General features: G+C 33.1%; 2 protein-coding genes across 4 annotated transcripts; both read left to right on the top strand.

Moving 5' to 3' along the window:
• Positions 1-724: 724 nt before the first annotated feature.
• LOC102603551 (vacuolar protein sorting-associated protein 52 A-like) lies at positions 725-18711 on the top strand. 3 transcript variants are annotated; one of them, XM_006338630.1, is made up of 21 exons: positions 725-839; positions 3711-3974; positions 4089-4150; positions 4266-4323; positions 4490-4585; positions 5899-6000; positions 6325-6408; positions 8440-8520; positions 9269-9412; positions 10791-10882; positions 12167-12248; positions 12989-13171; positions 14339-14454; positions 14593-14651; positions 15063-15163; positions 16145-16195; positions 16799-16978; positions 17062-17196; positions 17631-17705; positions 18137-18194; positions 18267-18711. In XM_006338630.1, the coding sequence occupies exons 2-21, from the start codon at positions 3948-3950 to the stop codon at positions 18569-18571; spliced, it is 2091 nt and encodes a 696-aa protein (XP_006338692.1). In that variant the 5' UTR covers positions 725-839; positions 3711-3947; the 3' UTR covers positions 18572-18711. The 3 variants fall into 3 exon arrangements, with proteins under 3 accessions (XP_006338692.1, XP_015163201.1, XP_015163207.1); XM_015307715.1 differs by having other exon boundaries at positions 740-839; positions 3897-3974; XM_015307721.1 differs by having other exon boundaries at positions 741-839; positions 3909-3974.
• A 2309-nt stretch (positions 18712-21020) lies between these two features.
• Positions 21021-22288, top strand: LOC107060324 (F-box protein CPR30-like). The gene is made up of 2 exons (XM_015308095.1): positions 21021-21389; positions 21497-22288. Exons 1-2 carry the CDS (start codon positions 21021-21023, stop codon positions 22286-22288), a joined length of 1161 nt encoding a protein of 386 aa, XP_015163581.1.
• The last annotated feature ends 2056 nt before the right edge of the window (positions 22289-24344 follow it).

Raw genomic sequence — 24344 nt, 5'->3', positions numbered from 1 at the left:
ATTTTTTAATTTTGTTAGTTTGTTTATTAAAAAGAAGAATCATAAATTAAAAAAAATATTACCTTAAACTTTGACAATGATGATTTTTCTAGATTCTCGACACTTTGAGTTCTTTGTGTGGAAAATAAAAGGCAAATATAGAGAGAGAAGAAAATATATTTTTGAAACTTGAAAAGTGGGTGAGAAGGAAACTTTTAAAGTTTTTTGACTTTAGAACTTTAGAATTTCGCTTGTTAAAATCAGGCTGTCAAACCATTGAACCATCCCAGCAACCTTGAGAACGGGTTCCAAAGTTATTATTTAATATTTCTTTAATAATTATACAAGTAATATATCGAGTTTAGTCGGATGACTACGGATTTCGGTGACCCAATTTTAATACTTAAATTCGTCCCAGCTAGTATACCATAAAATACAATCCATAACTACTATCACCAGTCAAACACCACCACAAATTGAAACACACAATCACCATTACTATCAATTGCCATATAAATTACTAAAAATAATAATTAAAAAACAATAGTAAAATATAAACTTCAATTTATATACTAAACTATTTGTCGGAAGGATATGCCATAATGGAATAAGGGATATTATTCCTACTTACTTGAAGTAAATTTGATTTTAATCTAAATAATATTAGGATATTCTTAAATAATTAGATTTTCATTACGGTAAGTTTATGAGGTAAATGTGATTTCACTTATGTTGTCCCTCCAAATTATTTCTTCTTTTTAATTTTTGGCCTAAATCACCACACCTCTTTTTTCCTATTCAGAGAATTAAATCCCAATCTCAAAATTTCAGATCTCTTCTTGGCTCTTCACGGCTATCAGGTAGCTTTCTTCTACTACTTTTCCCTTTGGATGATTTACGTCTAGCTTTCTACAACAGCGTCTTCTGGTTTTGTTGTTGTTTTATGCTGTGGATCGATTATGATCTGTTTGCTTTCAAATGCATCTGTTCGACATTATTACTACCGAGGCTTCTGTTTCTCTTCGCCATTTTTTTTTAATGTTTAAAGGGTTTGTTTTCTTATGTTAAACGGGTTATTCTTGTTTGGATTAAAGACAGTGCTTTGAAATGTCCAATTTTCAAGATAGGTATTATAGGGAGAAGTCCTTACCATAAGTAAAGTAATTGAAGTGACAAACAACAAAGACAAGTAACTCATATGATTTAATCACTCCTATCCACGACCTTACAAGGCTTCGTTTGAATATCTTAGGATCAGACTAATTCCAGAAAGCTGAAGTATAAAGATAATGACAGTAAATACATAAGTACAATGGTGAAGTTTGATTGTCTTGTGAGAGTGCGTAGTTCTTAAATTAATATCCCTTGTTCTGTTGTTTGTTTGAGAGGTCTTCTATTTATAGGGCCGAGGTCTCTTGGAGTCCAAGACCAATTGGAATCTCCGTTGAGAAGAAGTGGGTTGCTAATTGACAATTGCCATGTAGATACGCATCCCAACTAATGCGGGGTGGTTGAGGAGTCCGCGAGACTCTCAACTCTGTCCCCATGACTCAATCAGTGGATTAAATGAGCGTTACCATGGGATGGATGGGTGGAAGTCTACGTCATGGAAGGTCATTCACGCCCACACTCAGATTGTAGGAGGTCTGAGAATGGTTGTGTGATCATTAACAACAACAACAGACTTAGTGAGATCCCACAAATGGGGTTTGGGGAGGGTGGGTTTACGCAGACCTTACCCCTACCTTTGTGGGGTAGAGAGATTGTTTTCGAAAAACCTTCGACTCAAAAAAGTGATTTTCGAAATAGGTTCGAGAAATACAAGAGTGAAGAAGATGTGATGAAAATAACTAATTGAACAAAAGTAACGACACCAAATGAAAGATAGCCAAAGTAAAAGAAACAACAATAGTAGTAAAAATTGGAGAATGAGATAACAGAAGAGTAGTAATGATAATACGATAAGGAGAAGAGGAATCAAATAAGGTGTTCTAAACTAGATTCATGCTCTCTCCCAGAAGAGGGAATTCTCTCTCTTGCTTACTAACCTTCTGCCTTAATCCTTGACTTCCATGCTCGCCTATTTAGAGTCATGTCCTCGGTGAGCTGAAGATGTGTCATGCCCTGTTTAATCACCCCTCCTCAGTTCAATCGTTCACACGCTCATATTAGGTTGCTCTTACTAGGAGTTGGTCGTTTGGAGACGATATGTATAAGGAGTCAGAGACATGTTGAACCTCGGATGGAAAAGTGTTGTCCTGGGTGGTGAGTGGTGCACATGCTATTTTTTCCCACTACTGGTACTTTCTTAATGCACTGTATAATTCCTCCATGATCTGCCATTCCTAGTGAAACTGGGGCAAAGAGTCTCAAGGTTATTGGCCTCAATCAGTTACTAACCGTGAGCTTTAGTTTTTTCTAGAATGTTATATCTTGAGGAGTTGGCTAAGATACTGGTGCAATTACTTAGAATATTTTTTTTTTCTTCTTTTAATGTAGCTTCACTTCTTTCCCCTAGAGAAACTGTAACTACCCCTCTGACCCCTTTGGTGCTGAACTTTTGTTTATATACAAGTTGTTACCTATTAAAAAAAATAAAAAAAATTCTTTCCCTTAGCTGAAAAACTGTTTCTGTTGTTCTCACAAACGTTTTTCCTTTATTGACGAACACTTCAGATTTCCAAAAGAAAGTGTGTTTGACTTCCCAAACGCTTGGCCAAAAAAATGAATATTGATAGGGTCTTAGTGCTGTATATTTAATCAATAAAATAATTTAGATATGCGATCTTGAATTTGTTAGACTTTTTAGTTGGTTTGCATATGCTTCTCTAATGAATGTTCAATGATTTTGGTGACTTTGTAAAACATTACTTGTTGGATCACCGAATTAGTAACTCCTCGACATCTCCCTCTCCATGACTAATTCAACTTTAATCATAAAATGTGTACTAGTTTTTTACTCAAATCAGTAGTATTAACCCCATAAGATTAATAAAAAGTATAACACCTAAGATATTTTCGTCACATAGCAGCAAATAACCAAATAATCTCTTGCTGCGAAGTTCCATATTCAAATTGCTATACATTTGTAATTTAAAGTATAACCATTCATTCTGAACTCGCTTAGTTATTTTGGATAAGTTGAATGTAACTTATCCAGTACTTGTTGGATCACTGAATTAGCAACTCCTCGACATCTCCCTCTCCATAACTAATGCAACTTTGATCATAAAATGTGTACTAGTTTTCTACTTAAATCAGTAATATTTATTATTTAACCCCATAAGATTAATAAAAAATATTTTACACCTAAGATATTTTTGTTACATAGCAGCAAATAACCAATAATCTCTCTGCGAAAAGTTCCATATTCAAATCGCTATACGTTTTCAATTGAAAATCTATTAACTATTCATTCTGAACTCGCCTAGTTATTATGGATAAGTTGAATGTCATATATTATACATACCCATTTTAGTACAAGCCCGTGTTTACATATAACAATAATAATAACAACAAAAAATACCCTGACTTGGTTAACTGTATTCCAGGGTGTTTTTGACAAAATCACCTTTTGTTCCTTAAAAAAAAAATGGTCCTGTTGACAAAATCACCTGTGTACCATTCAATGTATTTGTGCTGTATGTAGTAAAGCTTGTGCCCTTTCCTGGTGATAAAGAAGTCGGAACACAGTGATTAAACTCTGAAACCCTTTTTTTTCCTTTAAACAGGTAACTTTGTATATTACTACAACAGTACATAGTCAGTACTTGAGCCATATTTACAATAAGATCATTAAACTCTGAAGACCTCCTAGATCATTTCCAGAACATCATCACAAAGCGATTTTCAGAGAAACTTCTTTTTTTTGTGGTTCTATTCTGAATATAGAAATGTTTGATCTGGCTTACTCTTAGATAGCTGTACAGTGTAGATCAGTAGAAAGTTGTTGGTTTGCTCAAGTTGCTATGGTGGAGGTGGCTGGCAACACATCGGTAAACAGTTGTTTCTCTTGTTTTCCAGAAGTTTCCTGCTTTAGTTTGTGCACATTTTCATATCCTTGTGTTGCCTTACATCTGTGAATTTCGGCCAATGCTAATAATGGGCAGAAACCCTTCTTGGATTTGGGATCCTTCGTTGGCGATTTGAATGTTGATGATGAAACTACCAGGTTTAGTTTCATTTCGTGGACTAGATTTGCTAATTTTGCTATAATGCTTGTAAGTTTTCATTCTCGATCCTCTATATATGATGAAATTTAGGACATTCATCTTCTTTCTTTCCAGTGATGATATATCCCTTGAGGGACTCGAGGAAGAGTTACAGGAATGTCAAGCAGATGATGTAAGAAGATTATACATTTATGTCTCTTTCTTTGTAGTAACAGCTGAATCTATTTCCGATTAAAGCTGGATATTTGTTACAGTTTACTCCAATTTTTATCCCCTTTGAGAGGATAGGTTTGGGGACACTGATATTGGGTCTGTATTTGCCTTATTTGTATGCAAAGGTTGTTGCAAACATACTTTCTAAAGGTACAACGTTGCGGGAATACACTAAAGGCGTTGAAAATAATTTGCGGCAAGTTGAATTGGATTCTATCCAGGTTTGTTGTAATAATACATTAAACACTGTTTTGTCTGTATTTTTTTTTTTTTTGAAATTGGTAACTTTGTTTTGTGTGTATACATAACTTGGGAATTTGAGTTGTTCAGCTGTTCCAGTTTGGAGCGTTTAGGTTTATCATGCATTTTACTTTCTGGATTTTTATTTATTTTTTAATTTTTGAAAGAAATGTAAGATATTTTCATTCAACTTAGTACCCAGTGATTTTTTTGAGTACCCAGTGATTGCTAATAACAAAAGTCTTTACAAGTACATGGGTTTCCTTGTTTAACTGTGTAATGGATCAATAAATCTGCATCTTCTTGCATGTTCCCTTCCACCATCGTTTATGAGCAGTATTTACCTTTTCCTTTTGCCTTGATAAGTTTCTAAAAGAACCTCGCTCTTGTCTCCATATTGAATCCATAAGCATTTGGACCTTAGTCTCCAATTAATCTCTTTAGCTTGCCAGCCTTTTCCCCGTGCAATTGTCTTCTCTGTATTTTCTTCTTTGACATACTTCTTTTCTTGGTTCCTTTTTTATTAGATAAACAATTTTATTAATAAAAGAAAAATATCCTGTATACAAGCAAGCAGTACACCAAATAGTAGCGAATTTACAACCTAATGTGATTCTACATGAAAGACACCCTGTCTTCTACATAAATTGGAACCTCACGGCATGCATAAAAGACACTAGAAAAGAGAGTCTGTTCTTCAAATGTACATCGTCATTCTCTATCCTCTCGAATGCTCTCTTATTTCATTCCATGCTCAGTTTATCTTTCAACGCGTCTAGGTTCGAGAGCCATATTGTCTTATATCTTCTTTACTCTCCTGTGATTGTTTTCTCCACTTAGTGCCTTCATTTTCCTTGCTAGAATTTGGTCAAGTTTTTCTCGACCTGCACTAAAAATACTCAAGTTGTATGTATAATTCAACTCGGGACACATAAAAGACACTTGTCTTCACTCATTTCTCACGTGCCTCAGAAATTTACAAATATTTCTTTCTTTGATGTTGGTCTATGATCAGCATTGAACCATTGCCGATTTCGTCGAGCTTCTAAATACCCTTGCACTGTAGTTTACAATTTTCTCTTTATCCTTAGTCAATCATCATATTTCTTTTCAGAAATTGATTTAATAAATCTAGTTGTCACAACACAAATTCATGTGAAGCCTAATGAACTTGGGTATAATGACAATACGATACAATTATTTCATACTTATGTGCTAGTTTCTTGGGGGAGTGTCTTGTAAATTTGGTTATAATGACATTATAATGATATGTGCTCTTTTATCAAATCAATAGGATTACATAAAGGAAAGTGATAATCTCGTCTCACTTCATGATCAAATTCGTGATTGCGACATGATTCTATCACAGATGGAGACTCTTCTCAGTGGATTTCAGGTACTCTCCATCAATATCATGTTAAACTGGATGACAATTTTTTTCCTGCTTAAGAAAATCAGCTATGATTGAGGCTTCTAACTTTGTTTGTTCCGGAGATGATATGATTGATAAGTGGTAAAAGTAGGTCGACTTGTCACCGTTAGTAATATTGTGGTTTTATTTTGGGGTAAAATCACTATCAGAATTTCTCTGTCTCTGCCTTCCCTCACCATACAAAGAAGAAAATGGAAGAAATCAAAGAAATACTACATAACATCTTAAAAGTGAACTTGCCTGTATGTTTTGTCATCAAGACTTGATATTCACTGTTTTATCTGCCAGGCAGAGATAGGTTCTATAAGTTCGGATATCAAAATTCTCCAAGAGAAGTCTATGGATATGGGACTGAGGCTTAAGAATCGCAAGGTATTATTGTTAATGGATGGACCTTCCTTTACTGTTTATAGTTTAATCTTGGGCTTCCTTATTTGGTTTCATGTAAGTTACATCCAGGGGCGGCTGGTAAGGTATAAAAAAAAGTCTTTGGCCTTAGGCCTCCAATAAATTGGGGGGCCCATTTTTTAGTTAATTAGGTAGAATTAAACTAAAAAAAAAAATTAGAACTAGGACAACAAATGCAAATGGCATTAATGAAGTGATAGATATGACAATTACTTTTTTCCTTTCCAATAAAAAGTTGTGTACTTTTTTTTTAATGTACAAGTTATCTTTTTTTTTTTTTACTTTATTCTTTTTCTAATTTTATTTTTATATATTTTATCCTCCTCTCTTCCTCTCTTCTACTTCTTCTCTCTTTCTCTTTTCTAATCTTATATCTTTCTCTTATTCAAAGCTTAAGAATTTATTTGTTCTATTGATAGTTTATATTTTATATTTGGAGAAAAATATATTGCAGCAGCCCAATTCATTTTCGGAAATCAAGTCTTCATAGTTTTTGAATCCAGTAATATCATTCTAATTTCTAATATTATTTTTGTTTTGTGTCTTATGTTTATTATATTTTTTATTTGATATTGTAAATAGTGTCTAAAATATTTGTTATATTTTAATATGTCAACTAGAAAATATGAATCCGGTCATTCAAAACTTAAAAGAAAAAGAAAAGTCGATAACTTGATAAAATCTCAAAAAGGTGCTCTTGATAAATTTTAGAAGTGGTTTGGCTATATTATGAAAAAGAATTATTAAAAGAGATTAACTACACAAAAATTATTAACAACTTTGCATCTCAAAAAGCTAGAAAAATAGATTTAAAATAAAAACATTTTTAATTTTTAATTTTTTTTTTTAAGGCCTCTAGTTTGATTTTGGCCTTAGGCCACCAACGGGTTTGAGCCGCCCCTGGTTACATCTGTAGATTATTTGCTACCTTCTAATTCTGAAGCAATGTTGATACTGACGGCTATTGTTGGAATGTATTTTAATGTTCATATGTGAAATTATCAGTCTCAATGAATAAAGTATACTAACTGTATTTCATATGTGAAAGTTATTATTTGGTCCGAATGTGTGGTATTGTCCATTTTCTTTATCTTATACATTTCTGCTATCTTACTTTTTACATTACTTTCTGTAGAAGACCTTATGAGTAAATCAGTCGTGGATGGTGGGCTCTTTCACTAAAAGTCTGTCTAAATCTCATCCCCCCCTCACACGCACAAGTTTTGTCTATATATTTTCTCAAAAGGCTTCAACACCACCAAAGAAACAGGAAAATTTCTTGGTAGATTACCCTTATCCAATTAACAGAATTGTCATCTCTTATTACTTATAGTACATTTTGGTAGTGATCATTGCCACCTGGAGATTCATAGTTTAAAGACAATGAATAGAAGAAAACATATATTCTTTTTGCTGTCGCTGTTGTCATCTTCATAGGTGTGGCTACTGTTACGTGCTTGGATCAGAGCATGTGTCCTTTCAAATTTGCTGAATACCATTTACCATTTTTATCTGATATCGATTTGATTTCATGAACTTCTGAAAGACTCACCAAATTAGCTGTTCACAGTTATGCAATAATTTACTGGGAATTTCAATTTAATTTCAGTCTTAAGAATAGAACCATCCCTTTATTAGCTTTTTGGTGCAGACTTTCTTTTGTACATGATATGCATGATATCATTTGTCTGATCGGTTCCTTGCACTTTTTGTAAAGCTTCTTCAGCACAACCGTAGTGCTGTAGGCAATTCCAATAAAAGGTTTTAACACTTACAATAAAATTTTCCAATTTAATCTCGTAGACACTTCACTTCTTTATGTTTTTCATGATGTACCTCTTCTTAGACTTAATAGATGGATGTTAGTGCAAATTGGTTATGCTGTGGGTCCAGTATACTTGATATGACAACCATATGTGAGTCTTGGTGTTTGCGGTAGGAAGATACTTTCCGATGTCAGTAGTGTACTTGCTAAATGGTTATGTTATTTTGCAGGTGGCAGAGTCAAAGCTGGCAAAGTTTGTTGAAGATATTATTGTTCCTCCAAGGATGATAGACATAATTGTTGATGAAGAGGTGCTTTTGGCTCCTTGGTTTGTTTGTTCCTCATATTTATTCTTACATTGTATCCTATAGCTATTCCAAGAAGAATAACAATGAGGGAAAATGGCAAATTTGAAGTTCAAGTAGAGGAATAAAGGGGTGAATGGGTTGCCATAGTCTTTCATATGATTTTGAGGACAATGACGTGACATGTTGGGGTGATTGACTGTAGTATCTTGGTTAATTCATTTCTTTCAAGTGATTATTGATTTAACTTTTAAGGTTTACATGGCACTGCTAAATAATTTAGTAAATTACAATAGAAAACTCATCTTCTTGGTTGTAGTCTTTGTAGACTGTTAAACACTGGACTTTCTCGCTTCTTTCTTTTTTTCCATCATTTCTGCCTCCTGGCATACGAGTCTACGATAAAACACTGTTCTTTCTGGTAGTTGACTGTTAACGTGGACAAACTTTCTCACTTCTTCTTTTGTTTTTCCCTCCTTTTTTGGTCTTTGCTTTGCTGGTATTACATTACTACATTTGATAATGGGGATTTATTTGGAAAGTTTCTTCTAGTTGATCATCAACTCTTCTCAAAAAATAAAAATAATAACCATCAGCTCTTCTGAACCATGGAAAATATAATACATTAGATCTTTTTCTTTTTCTGTATTACATCATTCTTTCAGATGTTTAATCTTCAAAAATTGCATATTTGAAAGCATTGTTCACTAATGGCTTCTAACCTTTCATGCAACATTAAATCAAATGTTTATAGGTTAATGAGGAATACATGAGGACCCTTGAGATTTTGAGTAAAAAACTGAAGTGTGCAGATGCAGATCCCACAGTTAAAACATCAAAAGCTCTGAAAGATGTGCAGCCTGAGCTAGAAAAACTTCGGCAGAAAGCAGTCTCCAAGGTACGTATATGCCGAGTAGTCTAGTGTATGCCGAGTTTCCAAGGTATGTAATGCGGAGTGCAAGGCTAGTCTCTTTGGGGATATCGAATAAAATTGGTACTGTATGAGAACCAATAAGATTAGCATGTCCCATGCGCAAGGATGTCAGTCAAATCGAGATATGTCTGACTTTTTTTCAATTAAAAAAAATGGCGTGCTAGGTTACAGTGACAGCCAATTCAACCAATAAGCCAAGAAAACAAGCTGTACAAAAGTGAAAACTGTATCATCACTCATGAAAAATAGGTTATTATCTCAGTACCCAAAAGATTGTACTAAAGGAGAAAAATGTTACCGGTTTTACCCCATAGAGATATTGAATGGAAAGGGTTTTTTGTGTTTCCCACCATAATTTTGAAAATGAATGTTTAAATGCCCTTCAAAAGTAAGTTAATAGATCCGAAACATTAAATTAAAAAAACATCCAGGTAAGCAACCAAGCCAATCTCAGGCAGCAGTAAGTTAATAGATCCGAAACATTAAATTAAAAAAAATCCAGGTAAGCAACCAAGCCAATCTCAGGCAGCAATAACATCCTTAGTTCTCATCTTTTTGCTTCACTTCCTGCTCTTGCTCAACCACTGTCTTTGCTGGACCTCACCCTATAAACATTTTTACTCCACTTAAATTTCTCCGTGTTTCCTGGATTCTTTCCAGTCTGCATCTTATCTCTCATTCAATCTGCTCCGTCCATAACACTTATTCTTATCTGGAGATCGCTCTCGACTCTCTGAGTAATATCTGTGCTTTCATTTTTCCTGTGCCTTCTTTTCTGAGGATCCTTCTTTCACTGTTCAATGAGTATTCTCCCAATTTAACTACAAACTTCGTATATATATCAAAATTTGAAACATTTGACCATTATATTCTGAGTATCCTTCTTTCACTGTACAGTGGATTACCCTCCAATTCAATTCTACAGGTTATTATTATTATCAAAATTTGAAACATTTTTGCATCGTATTCTGAATTTGCATCAGCCATAGTTGCGTGTAATTTTCATTGCTACCTTCTGTCTATGTGCACCTCCTTGTCTTGCTCAGTCTCTCAAACACTTTTCTCTACATTTCTTAACTGGAAAAAGGAAATAAGCTTGTACCTTCTAGGATTTCGATGCCTCAAATTCACACTGTTCTTTTTAATGCACTCGCCACTCCACGACAAAGTTGTGCCCTCATAGGGTGATAAATGATGTCTAATTATTGTTTTTACTTAATGCATGTGCTTGTTCTTAGGGGGTTTGACTCGTAATTGGCTTACCAATAAGAAGAGTCTTAGATAAGCAAGAATATTTTTTGTCAGTTGTCACATCTAATCCACTTTCTTGTTCCTCTTTTAGGTGTTTGATTTCATGGTTCAGAAGCTATACGCTTTAAGGAAACCCAAAACTAATATCCAGATCCTTCAGCAGAGTGTCCTCCTAAAATATAAGTGAGTTGCATCTTCTTTTGGTTTCTATCATACTCCCTTCGTTTCAATTTGTTTGTCTAGTTTTGACCTGGTGCTAAGTTTAAGAAAGTAAAGAGGACTTTTGAATCTTGTGTCTTAAATTAAAAATATGTGGAGTGTACCAAAATGCCCTTGAATCTTGTAGTCTTAAACATGCAATGTGGAAAACTGGAATTAAAGAGTTACCAAAAAAGGAAAGTGACATTCTTTTCGAAACGGACTAGAAAGGAAAGTAAGACAAACAATTTGAAACGGAGGGAGTCTATTTGTATTTCTCATTCCTTTCTTCCTGACCACTGATGACTAGCTAGTTTGTTTGTTCACAACGTATTTCCTTCTCTCCCATTTACCTGAATGAAAGCATCCAAGAAGAACCATTGATATAAATTATCCCGCTAAACATATCGTAGATAGCAACATTTTTTGTTTGGTTTTTAGCTGTGGCATACACAAGAGTTTTCGTGAGCGGTATCAACGTTTGAAGAAGTGAAGAAATCAATAAATCACTATAATAACAAGCAGTGTCATTTTTCATATTTATACCCAATATTTTAGTTTGCTTATATGTATCTAGTAATTTTTTTCGACCAAGCGATTGTCCAGTGACACTGGGCAAGGTACATGTGCCACTGGTTTTTAGTGCCCCTAACTGCAGTACTGTTTTGTTTAGCTACTATATTGTTGTCAGCTGTTAGGACGTTGGAGAATCTTTAAACAGATTTACCTTTTACATAAAAATACCGATGAAATTTTGGCACTTCAAGAAGCTTCTTTCGTTCCTTTTGCTTACCTGTCCATTAAAAAAGTATCTTCAGAAAACAGACATGGTTGAAGAGTTGCAGTTTTTTGAGTACTGAAAATTAAGGAGTGTTTTGTGTGTGGAAGAAGAATAAAGGTGCTTCATTGTTACTCTCCATAGATTCTTTTTGAAGAACTTGAAATAGCTGTTTGGAAAAAAACTTAAACAAACAGGTTTTTCCTTTTTAAAACAAACAAGTTCTTAAAAAACTTCGAAAAAATAAACAAAAAATGTAGAAACAAAGCCAAATTTATGTGCTATCCTGGTGTTTTGGGGGGCAATACCTTTTATTGCTATTGTGGTCCACTTAAATGATATCAAGCAGGACGAGTTCTTCTTAAGAGGTCCATAACTTAAAATTATGATGATCATCAGCTTCAATGCTTCCTTCTAATTTCTTTTCACCTTTCAATTTCCTGGATTTATCCAAACATGCAATTGAAGGTATTTTTGCAATTATTTCGCAGGTACATTCTTTCATTTCTCAAGGAGCATGGGAAGGAGGTGTATCTTGAGGTTCGAGCTGCATATATTGACACAATGAACAAGGTTAAGTTTTACTTTATTTATTCATTTTGAATAATTTTGCTAGCTTAGATGTTTGATGGATCGATAGTAAAGATTTTGAGTTCTTAGATGTGTAACTCATTGAGATCGATGTGGTAGCTCTTGACGTGCAAGTTCGAAAGAGGATTTTATATTCTTAAGGTCCATGAGTGCTTAACTTGACTGTTCCTTTGGTGCCCATCCTTCAAGATTTAAATTTTTTGTGTATGAGTTCTAAATGTTTTTCCGTGTTGTATGGAAGACGGTAAAACACCTTATATCTCTCGAGAAAAGACATGACTACATGACTTAATTTGGTGTTTTGCCTAATGTTTGGTATGCCTTAGTCTAATCAGTCTTAAGCTATTGTCATAGATCTGGGTTGCCCCAACTTATTGTTATACTTAGTATTGTAGCTTCTCTTTGATCTTGTAAGCTCTAGAGAATGTTATCAATCACAGTGATCACATGTACAGGTGATAACAGCCTTAATATGCATTGGCTAACAAGAGATTGTGCTCTTTCATTTCATTTTTGGTGTAAAGAAAGTCATGTAGAGGACACAGAATTTTTGGTTGACATGTTATTCTTTTGTAATTATAAGGTAGATCAACTGATCTATCCTACCCTTTACCTATGGCATTCATTGCTTTGGTGCTTTTATCAATATATATACTGTTACTAATCTCAAAAAAAGAGATTGTGCTCTTTCATGAATACTAAAGAAAAAATTTGTGTCCCAGGTTCTAAGTGCACAGTTCCGTGCTTATATTCAAGCTTTAGAAAAGCTTCAGTTGGATATAGCAACATCTAATGATCTGATAGGTGTTGAGACCAGAAGCACAGGTCTTTTTTCGAGAGGAAGAGAACCATTGAAGAACAGGTCTGCAGTTTTTGCTCTTGGAGAAAGGATAAACATTCTCAAGGTTTTCATCTTCTTTCTTTGAGCCTTGATCTTATGACCAAAAAGATTGTCTCTGTATAAATCTGCAGAGTCCAGAGATTACGACTTTTGTGCATCATTGAATGTTAGTGCTTGTTTAAGTGTAAACGTATCTGTAAGTTTCACTCTGGTAGAATTACTTTTTAGTTTGAAGATGACTTTGATTTAGTGCGTTTGGAGGATGCATTGCTTGATGAGTGGAATGAATATCTATGACTACTTACTAATTCATCAGAAGTAGCTTCAGATGTGTATGGTCTTAGCACTTTTATATAGCAGATACTTAATGGAGATAACATGAAGTCTCTTTTCTATAAATCATAAGTATTCAAGGATGATGTGCAAGTGAAGGAACCTATCTAATGCTAAAAATCATATATTGTGTGCTGCTTTGGTTCTTGCGTTTTTTTTATTCTGTAGACTGCCATTTTTTTTCCTTCAAAAATTGCTTATAAAAAATGTCATATTTTCAAGTACTCCTATTACTTTTTCTTGTCAAGGAGAAAGTTCTCTTTGAAATGTTCTATGAAGACTAAGGCAAATGTTTCTCCAAGAACTATATGAGTTGCATCTTGGTTCTTTTTTTTTTTAATTTTTTTTTATCTGGTTCATTCCATGTCACATTTCTATGCAACCTTTAGCCTGGGTTGAACCTGTATGGGTAGATCATTTAATACCTGCTTCACTGACCTATTTTCAATCTATTGGTCCAAGTATAAAGACGATTGAATGGATGCAACATATTATGTAAGAACTTGCTATATAATTTCATAAAGACCTGGAGCTACCAGATTTTAATATATTAGCCATGGGAGCCATTCTAAAAAAGGAGAGATCAGCACTACTTGGTGAAATAAGGCTCTTTTAGAATCAATTTGCAGCCATCTGCTAGAGGTTGTGACAATCCAAATAATCCCATTATATCAAGGCCTTTTCTTGTGTTGCGCAAAGACCACTACTTATGCTCAGCTAGCGCTAGAAATACTACAAGTAAAAGTGGTTGAATGAACTATATACTTATTCGATTTTCTATCAACTCTTGATCTGGTCTGATCCCCATCCCATTCATAGGAGATACACGAAATGTTGCAGCTATGTTCATGATGATTAGATGAAAGTATTTATGGCATATACTTTCCACTGTGTTCAGGAGATTGATGAACCTCCATTAATTCCACATATTGCTGAAGCCAGCTCAAAAAAATATCCATATGAGGTCCTTTTCAGGAGTTTGCACAAGCTGCTCATGGATACTGCTTCTTCTGAGTAATCTACGATACTTTATTTTTTAATACCATGCCTGATTTGTAATTCATTTTGAAACAGTACAGCTTTCCTAATGGCAGAGTGGTGGCTTTCCTTGTTAAATATGTATTAATATGCTTTTTCCTTTTGTTTGATTAGGTACCTTTTCTGTGATGATTTCTTTGGAGAACAGACCATGTTTCATGATATTTTTGCTGGTATGGGAAGTAGTGAGTTTGAGTAGACATTTCCTTATGTACCTTGCTGCAGATAAACATCATGATTGTGCTTCTTAAAGTATTTATTGGTAAATAAAAATCAGATTTCAAAAGTATCTTGACAACTCCAGATCAACCTGCTTAACAGAAATTGTATATGCAGTTCCTAGGACTATCAACCTAATCTCATGTTGCTTTTAATTCGTTAAATTAAGTAAAGATCTCCTTCTCTCAATCTGTATTATGACAATTCTCAAACACCTACAGTACATGCTGAAATATAAAAAGGGCAGCCCAGTGCACTAAAGCTCCTTCACACATGCTGAAATATGCAAATATTAATATTGATAGGAATAATGCAAATTTTTGGATTTTCAATGAGATTAATGATTAACATTTGTGTGATATCAGGCCCGTTTTCAGTAATTGATGAGCATTTCGGTACAATTCTTCCTAATAGTTTTGATGCAATTGGCTTAATGCTCATGATTCGCATCATACACCAGCACCAGGTATATCCCTAAACTTCTGTTCTGGTATTACCTTTCAAAGCAAACACAGCTAGTATTAAAATCCTATAAGAGGAAGTTTGCCTATGGGTAAAGTTCCAAGATTCACTTGACCACGGTTATCCAACAACAACAAAAAAAACTGGAGAAAAAGGGGTGTACAGGAGAAGAACAGAAGAAATCTGATTAGGTTTTACAACATTGTTGATTCAAATCCTTCTTAAACACAACAGACACATGCCATTGTTTTGCGAAAAATTTGCAGAAAATACAGTAGGGAAACTAGATCTTTCTAATAACTCTAGTAAATGTTTGGCAGCAACTTCGAAAAGCAAGGATTACTGGTCTATTTTACTAGTTGATTGACAGCTTTTAGTAAGTCAAACTTGCTCTAGTTTTTCATTATTTTTGGCGTCTAAAGTATTGCATGCTGCAAAATTTGGGAGACACTAAAAAACTCTAAACTATAGACAAAAAGATATCCAAAATACCCTTACGAATTGCTAAAATGACAACTAGTACATTAGATTTTTCAAACATGTTCAAGTTAAAACAATCTTATCCACTTGAGCTTTAAGTTCATATCACTGTTGCACATATCATCTTCTTCATACTAGTTAGTCATATTCATACATACTGCTAAAGAAATTTGATTATTGGAATTCAAAGTATTTCAATGAAGTTTTAGTTTTTAGCTCAAAAGAAAACATAATAATAATTGAAGCGTACTGAGGTAAAAATTCTTCACGACTGGGGAAAATCTCAAAGATAAAAGAATTTGATTATAGAAGTATAATCTTTTAAAGCTTATAGAAGTATTTGATTATTAGAAAATTCATTGAGGAATCACGTGTTTAATGAATATGTGTGATTTGTCCAATAGCATGCCAGATTTTGTTTATGAACTTGATATCAAATGTATTGTTATGGCCCTTAATTATTGCTGGAATCTTTTCTTATCTAAGGACTTCTTTTATTTCCCAGCTTGTAATGTCCAGGCGCCGAATTCCATGCCTGGATTCATACTTAGACAAGGTATGTATCATCTAATTCACTTTACCACCAAGTCACCAGCATCAATGACAAATATCCATGTTCCCGCCTTTTGCACATGCATGTGAGCTATTTGTGTACAAGTGAACTCAAAGGACTTGGCAGCTGTAAATTTCACTAGATACTTATTCACCTGTTGCCTTATAATGTATGTCCTTGTGTATTTCCCCATTTGTTGCTACTGTGATGTGGAAAAAGGACAATTGCACAAGCATAACTAGGACATACAGGGTTTCCTTCTGAAAGTATATAATATTATTAATTTGGGATATAAATTTTCATCTTGGGATTCATGATGTTTGGCTGGACTACATCACATCAGCAAAAAGAGAAAATTAAACAGCTTGCTAATAGAATATGTTCAGGTGACCATTTCAAAATGAGAAATAAGGAATTAAGATTCATAATTATAGAAAGTTCAACAAAGGTGAATATAAATGTAACACAACTCCTTAAGGTCTTTAGAAAGTTCAACATGATGATAACATTAGAACCAAAATAAAATAAAAAATAAAATGTTTTCTTTTAGTTATCTTTCCTTTATGGTGGACTGCTTTCCACTTTTGTCTTTATGAATCTTGGCAGGTCAATATTGCTTTATGGCCACGGTTCAAGATGGTTTTTGACTTGCACCTCCACAGCCTGCGAAATGCCAGTATCAGGACTCTCTGGGAAGATGATGTTCACCCACATTATGTCATAAGGCGCTATGCTGAGTTTTCTGCCTCCCTTATTCACCTTAATGTAGAATACAAAGATGGCCAGGTTGGAGAATGTGAAGGCCCACTCTTTACTTTGTGGTTTACTTTCACCAGACTGGCTTTCATACTTGCTGCTAACTTTTGTAGCTTGAACTGAATCTGGAGAGACTCAGAATGGCTGTTGATGACTTGCTTGTCAAGCTATCACAAATGTTCGCTAAACAAAAGTTGCAAACAGTATTCCTTATAAACAACTATGACATGATAATATCGGTTCTGAAGGTAAGAAATTACTATAGTTTTCTGTTCTCTGATAAACAATAAATGAATCATGAAAAGTGCAAGTCATTGCCGTGGATTTATATGGGTAATGCTCATATGCTAGTTGGATAAATGTCCAACGAAAGAAAGATGAATTATAAAGGAAAATGGAGGTCTATCTGACAATTTCCCTTGTCACCTTGTCTGTCTAATGAAAAGAGATACGGAAGTCATGATTCCTGTTCTTATTACATTGCAAATCTGGATAGTGGCACTGATTACTTTACTCCGAAATTTAGCAAACCATTAACTGTAAGCGTAACAATATTGACTGTTTCCTATCTAAACATTTGACGCCATTGTTAGCAGATTTTATACAAGTTAGAAGTCTAAATTATACTAACATTTAATACTAGAGAATTTAGAACACCAAATAATCTTTCATTTGCTTCCAGGAAGCTGGTCCAGATGGTGGGAAAATCCAGCAGCACTTTGAGGAGCTTCTAAAGAATAACACAGCCATATTTGTGGTGAGCACACTATTCAAGTCTTGCATTCCAAGAATGTTGAATTGATTATAGTTATGTTTCTCTGACAAACACCAAGCCCACTTTTTCTATTATTGCTGGACTGTGAGTTTCAGTTAGAACGAACCAGTAAAACTAAGTTCATCTATATTTTTTGTGAGTGCTTGATTTCAAGAGGAATATTTGGTGTTGATTGCACCCCAAATAGTGGATGCCTTTTCCTAGATGAGTTTTATAATCATCTTGATTGTACAAATAGTGGATGCCTTTTCCTAGATGAGTTTCGTAGGATTTGTAATCAACGTTAAATTAACATCCGTAGGAGAGCTCTTGAATGATATTCAACTCTCTTCTTGATTGTACAAATATTCCAGTATTTTAACAACTATAAACTGCAGTTGAACGGTTTGTTCTTATATTCAATTTTATTGCAGGAAGAATTGCTATTGGAGCATTTTAACGATCTCATCAAGTTTGTAAAGACGAGAGGGTGTAAGTGTTAATGCTATGCATGTCAGTTTATCTCAAACCTTCTGAAATGCCCTGATTATTATCTTATTGCAGCTGAGGATCCAAGTACTGGCACTGAAAGACCTATAACTATTGCTGAAGTTGAGCCGATTGTAAAGGACTTTGCAAGCAGATGGAAAGCTGCCATTGAGCTTATGCACAATGATGTGATTACTTCTTTCAGCAATTTCCTGTGTGGTATGGACATTCTAAGAGCTGCATTAACTCAACTTCTTCTCTATTATACAAGGCTTTCAGATTGTATAAAGAGGATAAATGGTGGGTCTACCTTGAACAAGGATCTTGTTTCAATTTCATCGATAATGTATGAGATCAGAAAATACTCGAGGACTTTCTAGGACATTTTTCTCTTTTCGTGTCCGTATTACAGTGTCTTGAATTTGTATTTTTTACGTATAAAAGCATTTCAATTGACCATCACATTGTTATTCACGTTTTGTAAGATTGTTTGTGTTTCAATGACATTTTCTGCAACTTATTAATGTGTGAAATAATCCATATAATATATTTATAATTCGGGCTTTCACTTTCAGCCCAATGGTAATCACTTTTACGGCAACTATTTGTAAACAATCCACAATTTCAAAACTAATCACTTTTTTTTTAATGTGTCTTGTTTTCTACTAGACCAGATAAGCTGAGATAACTTTTTATTTTCTAACTTCAGATTTTTTTGAAAGGTTTTGGGTGAAGAGCTTGGTAATCTTGGAATTATTTTCCCTGAAGGTGGCGTAAAAAAATCCTACTGGCTCTAATTGTGATGTAACTAATCAAAAATATCCAATCAAGCATCGTATTTTATTTCAAAATTATTATTCATTTGTACGATGTTAGGGTCCAACCAATCACGAAACCGTAGAAAGAGCTTTAAAAAATGACGTTTTTTGACAATGTTTTTGCCCTTTGTTTGGGACATCTTTTGATTATTTTGATTTTAAAAAAAAGTAAAAAAACTTTCAAAATAATCAAAACCTTCTCCATTTAATTTTTTTTATGTTTATTATAGTTAATATTTATATCATTATTCATAATTGAAATAAAATAGTGAAAATATGATTTTGTCTAAAATGGACTCTTTTAACAAAAGTCAAAAAATTCTAACAACATTTCTAAAGATCTTCGTACTTTTAATATTAGTATAGATAAATATATATTTTTAGTTTGGGTATTATAATAATTTAACATTTAAGCTAAGAAATTCATGCTTTTCACATCCAACTTTGTTTTTTAAAACCAACCCCCCCCCCTCCCCCAACTTTGAACAATAATCAAATTCCACCATTTATCCTAATTAATTCTTCCAAATGCCTATTATACCGTTTTATTATCAACTTTAATTTGTTTTATACTTTTTTAAAAATTATGATATTTTCTTTTAATTATGTACGAAAAAAGTAAGAAATACTAATTTTTTAAATATATAAGTTAATGATTAGGGTTGCTTATCGGACATAACGAGCGGATAATTTCGCTTAACGGTTTGACCTATCGGATATCGGTTTTTAAATTTACTAATCCACTAGCCAATCTATAAGATATCGGTTGGTTCGGTGACAAATTTACAATTATCGGACGGTGTATCGGCTAACCTCTGATCTCTATGTTAATTTTTTTTTCAATGAACACACCTTACAAAAAGGATGACTTTTAAGCAGTAACAAGATTAAATGGATAAATTGATCCAGATTTTTAACTGGTTGTCCCATTTTTTCACTGTCAAGTAGAAGCTTTTTTGCCAATAACTCGATAAATTGTTGCATACTTTTCATATATATATCCTTAGTGATTTCTGAGCTGAGTTTGCTGACTTGCACTCTATTCTTTAAAGCAAAATAGATAATTATAGAAAAGAAATAAATTTTCATGGCTTTATGGCTTTGTGATGTGATAACACATGGATTTGAAAGTGATTAGGGTGTCATGCGAAAGCTTACAATTGCAAATCATATGATTGATAAATCAGATGATAAAAACTTATACTAAAAATAAAAATCTTATTATATGGTTTAGCCAATTGGCCTACATATGACGGGAAAATCTCCCCATAAATAAAACTCTCTAAATGACTACATTGTGGATGTTCTTATGAGAATAGGGATTTTCAATTTATAGATCTCCAAACTTTTCCGGGAAAGAATAAATCAAATATGGAAGAAAATTATATTTTCCTTTCAAAAAAAGTAAAAACATTTATGGTAATGTTTTGTTTTTTTTCTTTTAGGAAAAAATTAACTTTAAATAAGGTAAGAAAATCAGGACAAAACCCTAACAGTTATATGAAAAACATATAATAAAAGAGTGGAGAAAATAAAAAATATACGGATACATACATACTCACAAACTTAATACATATTAATTATTATAGAAATAACGGTCATAAAAGGAATATTAAATTTTGTAGCAAAACCATAAAATTATTATTCTACTTAATGTTAGTGAACTGGAAAAAAAAAAGAGAGGTTAAACTACCTAAGTTAAAAAATAAATTTTATATATATAGAGAGAGATGGGATGATTGAAATAATAACGAATTATTCAGAAATTATTAAGGTTAATTAAACGTGAGCATTCCTATTAAAATGTGGAAAGGAATCCTTTTACAATGACAAAACCAACAAAAAAAAAAAAAATAGTCTAATCCTGCTATGAAACAAATTTCGTTTCAACTATGAGATTCTAATACAGTAGTTATAAATAAAATCACTTGATGTATGTTTTTTTCTTTCCATTAATTATAAGCTTTCTTCTTTCGTCTTAATTTGCTCTTTCGTTTTTCGCATATCTTTCATGGAGGAAATACTTATGGACTTTCTGAGCAGGCTACCTGTGAAGTCAGTTGTTCGTTTCAATTGCGTCTCAAAATTTTGGAATGCATTAATCTCTCAACCTTATTTTATGAAGAAACATCTCAATCATGCTAAAAATCCAGCGAGTTCCCAAAAATTGCTTTCTCTCCACTGCCATCCTAAGGATGCATATGATAATCGTCTTTACTTCTATTCGTCTTCTTTATCCTTGGTTCAACTTGTTAAGGATACCCGCATAGTTGATTGCCCTCCAAATTCTAATCCGTCATATGGTGCACTCGTCTATTGTAGCTGTGATGGCTTGTTTCTCATCGAAATCTGGAATGAACGTTATGTTCAACAACCTTCAGTATTATTGATATGGAATCCTTCCACCAGAGAATCTATACTACTTCCACATTCCAAATATTACTCTAGTAGTGATTCCTCTAGTAGTGATTCCAAATATTACTCTAGTATAGTGATTATGAAGATAGTAGTGATTATGAAGATGGTAATGATAGTAATCTCCGATCTACTTATGGATTGGCTTATGACTCTATTAGTGATGACTATAAAGTCTTTAGGCTGGTCCTGCCTTTTCATGGCCAAAACGAAAACGAAATTTTCGCACTGAAAAAAGGTTCATGGAGAATTATTGACGAAACTTCCTCATCAGGTATGACAGATTGTTCTATGTATTCTGGTGGGGAATTTTTGCCATTTGTATATGGAGCATTTCATTGGCTTGGTATCTCATCAAAGAAGTTGTACGTGGTTTCATTTAATATTTCATCTGAGGCGTACGGAGAGATATCATTGCCAGAAATTGTGTGTTTCCTCGCTATATCTAAGTGGTCCAAACATAAAATTGAAGTTGATGTAGGTGTATCAGTGTTGGGAGGAATGCTTAGTTTTTATTATAAAGATGGCAAATCTTTTAATTTATGGATGATGAAAGACGGCCCTGGTTCTTGGATGAAATTGTTCACTATACCAAGCAACAAAATTTATAGAGTCATACCAACATATATGTTTTCAGATGATCAAGTGTTACTCTGTTTTAAATTAGATTCGAAAACAATGTCAAGATTTGTATATAGGCTCATATCTTTTGGATCATTTGGATTAAGCAATCACATATCGCCTCTAGATTGTGATGACATTGACATTGATGCAATTACAATTGACAAGGATATTGGTATTGTTTATAATGGTATTGTTTATACAGAAAGTCTCATCTCTCCGGAACTAGGTCTCGGGGTGTAATTGGTTTCATTACTTATTATATAACCACACTTCTTTAATGTTAGTTTTTTTATAATTTGTTACTCAGGTCTTGTAACCCATTTGTGATCCTGGAGAGGCTTTCTACCAATGTAATATCCTGATTTCCTTACTGTATTTTACCTTTTTTTTTTCCCGCAATTTTGTATTCAGTACTGTAATTTCACAAGTGGGGTCTGTAAATTATTATGTGCTGAAAACACTAGCACATTCTGATGTTGAATTGGAGTAAGGTATTGAGATGATTTATCTTTGGTCTTGTTTCTCCACAGGCGAATATATAAACCTGGTATGGCACAAAAAAATCTTTCTGATGTTTATGAGATTCTAAAGCTGAACTACTTGAATAGTGAGATTAATTAACACTTGGCTGATAGAAGGAACTTTTTATATTTTGCTGGTGATTCTGATTTTATTTGCTCTCTAATTTAATTTTGCTGCAGATAACTTTGTGTATAAAACGTATAGAAAAATAATTATACTTCAGAAACCCAAGCAATGCATTTTGATCGTCATTTTTTTGAGTTTATTGTTTATCATATTTCATTAAACTTTCATGTAACCTAGTCTCCCTTCACATTTTGTAGAGTCTACACATACAATGTCGTGCAAATATAATTTGTAACAAATAATTATATACAAGTTAACACTGGGTTTGGGGAGACAGGATATTTTTTTTTGGAAATAATTGTTATCTTAAAATTAAGTAGAAAAAGGCTTTCTAATGTTTCGCATGTTTCATGCCCCAGCAATCAGCATCATATTTTATTTAAAATTGAAAAAGACGTAGGACTAATAATGTTTGACATTTTAGATAGTGAATAATATAATAATATAATAAAGAATACTATTGTTTAGCATGATTTGTCTTGTTATCGGTAGTATTTTATCACGATTGTCTTCATTTACGTTATTTTTCCTTTATCTTATTTTGGAGGGTTTGTTCTTCTTTTTTTTTTTTTTTTGAGTTGAGGGTCTATCGGAAACAACTCCTCTAATTTTAAGATAATAATCAAATCTGCGTGTATTCTAGCCTGTCCAGACCCTAGTCCCTATTTTGTGGGGTTATACTTGATTTGTTGTTGTAACAATATAATTTAAAAAAAAATATGAAACATAAAAGTTATTTGATAATCACATTATTTATTATCTCTGAATAATCGATAATGTGGTGCGGAGGAGGGACGGAGATGAGTATTTCATTGAAGAACAATAAAATAATTAAAAATCATATCTACACACTAGTTCTATTTAAAATTGAAAAGACGTAGTAAATAAAGCTCGACATGTTACATGCTCCAGTGTCCTTGGAGATTCGCTGACATTATATATAAATATATATAAATTAAACATATGTCGACATTTTTAGTTTAAACGGTAGATTGTAGTGTAAGACTATTCACATTAATTTTCTATTTTTTATTACCTGCATTAGGCATGGCCTCTTCTAGAATTTCTATGCAGTTGAATAAAACTCCAAATATTGTTTTCATTTTTCTTTCGTGTGATACGAATTCAAATAAAATCCATTAAAATTAAAAATATACGAATTGATATGGAAAATCTGATCCAAAAGCCACTTGTCTTGGCTTTGACGTCTCGAGTCTCCACATGAAACAACATAAATATTTCCTTTTCTTTTATACAACTTGCTTTTGGATAATTGTTACGTATCACATCAGAATACATTTATTATATTATATTATATTATTTTAATAAATATAATATTTAAATTAATTACTCCTCCATTTCATTTTATATGAGTTAATTTGACTTGACACAAAATTTAAGAATGAAAAAAGACTTTTAAAACTTATGATCTAAAATAAGTGATAAATATTTGTATAGCTATAAATGATAAATCCCTCCATCTCATTTTATATGAGTTTATTTTTTCAACTTGATATACATAAATGAATATAGTAAGGGAAGCAATCTAATTTATTTATTCAACACGTTCGTACATTGGGGGCTCCAATCCGTTAGAAAGATTACCCATGTCATGCCATAACCCAACCAATAATTTATATATATATCA

This window comes from Solanum tuberosum, unplaced genomic scaffold, assembly GCF_000226075.1.
Source record: "Solanum tuberosum cultivar DM 1-3 516 R44 unplaced genomic scaffold, SolTub_3.0 scf00004, whole genome shotgun sequence".
Classification (NCBI taxonomy): Eukaryota; Viridiplantae; Streptophyta; class Magnoliopsida; order Solanales; family Solanaceae; genus Solanum; species Solanum tuberosum.
This window is presented reverse-complemented; position numbering and strand designations above follow the sequence as displayed.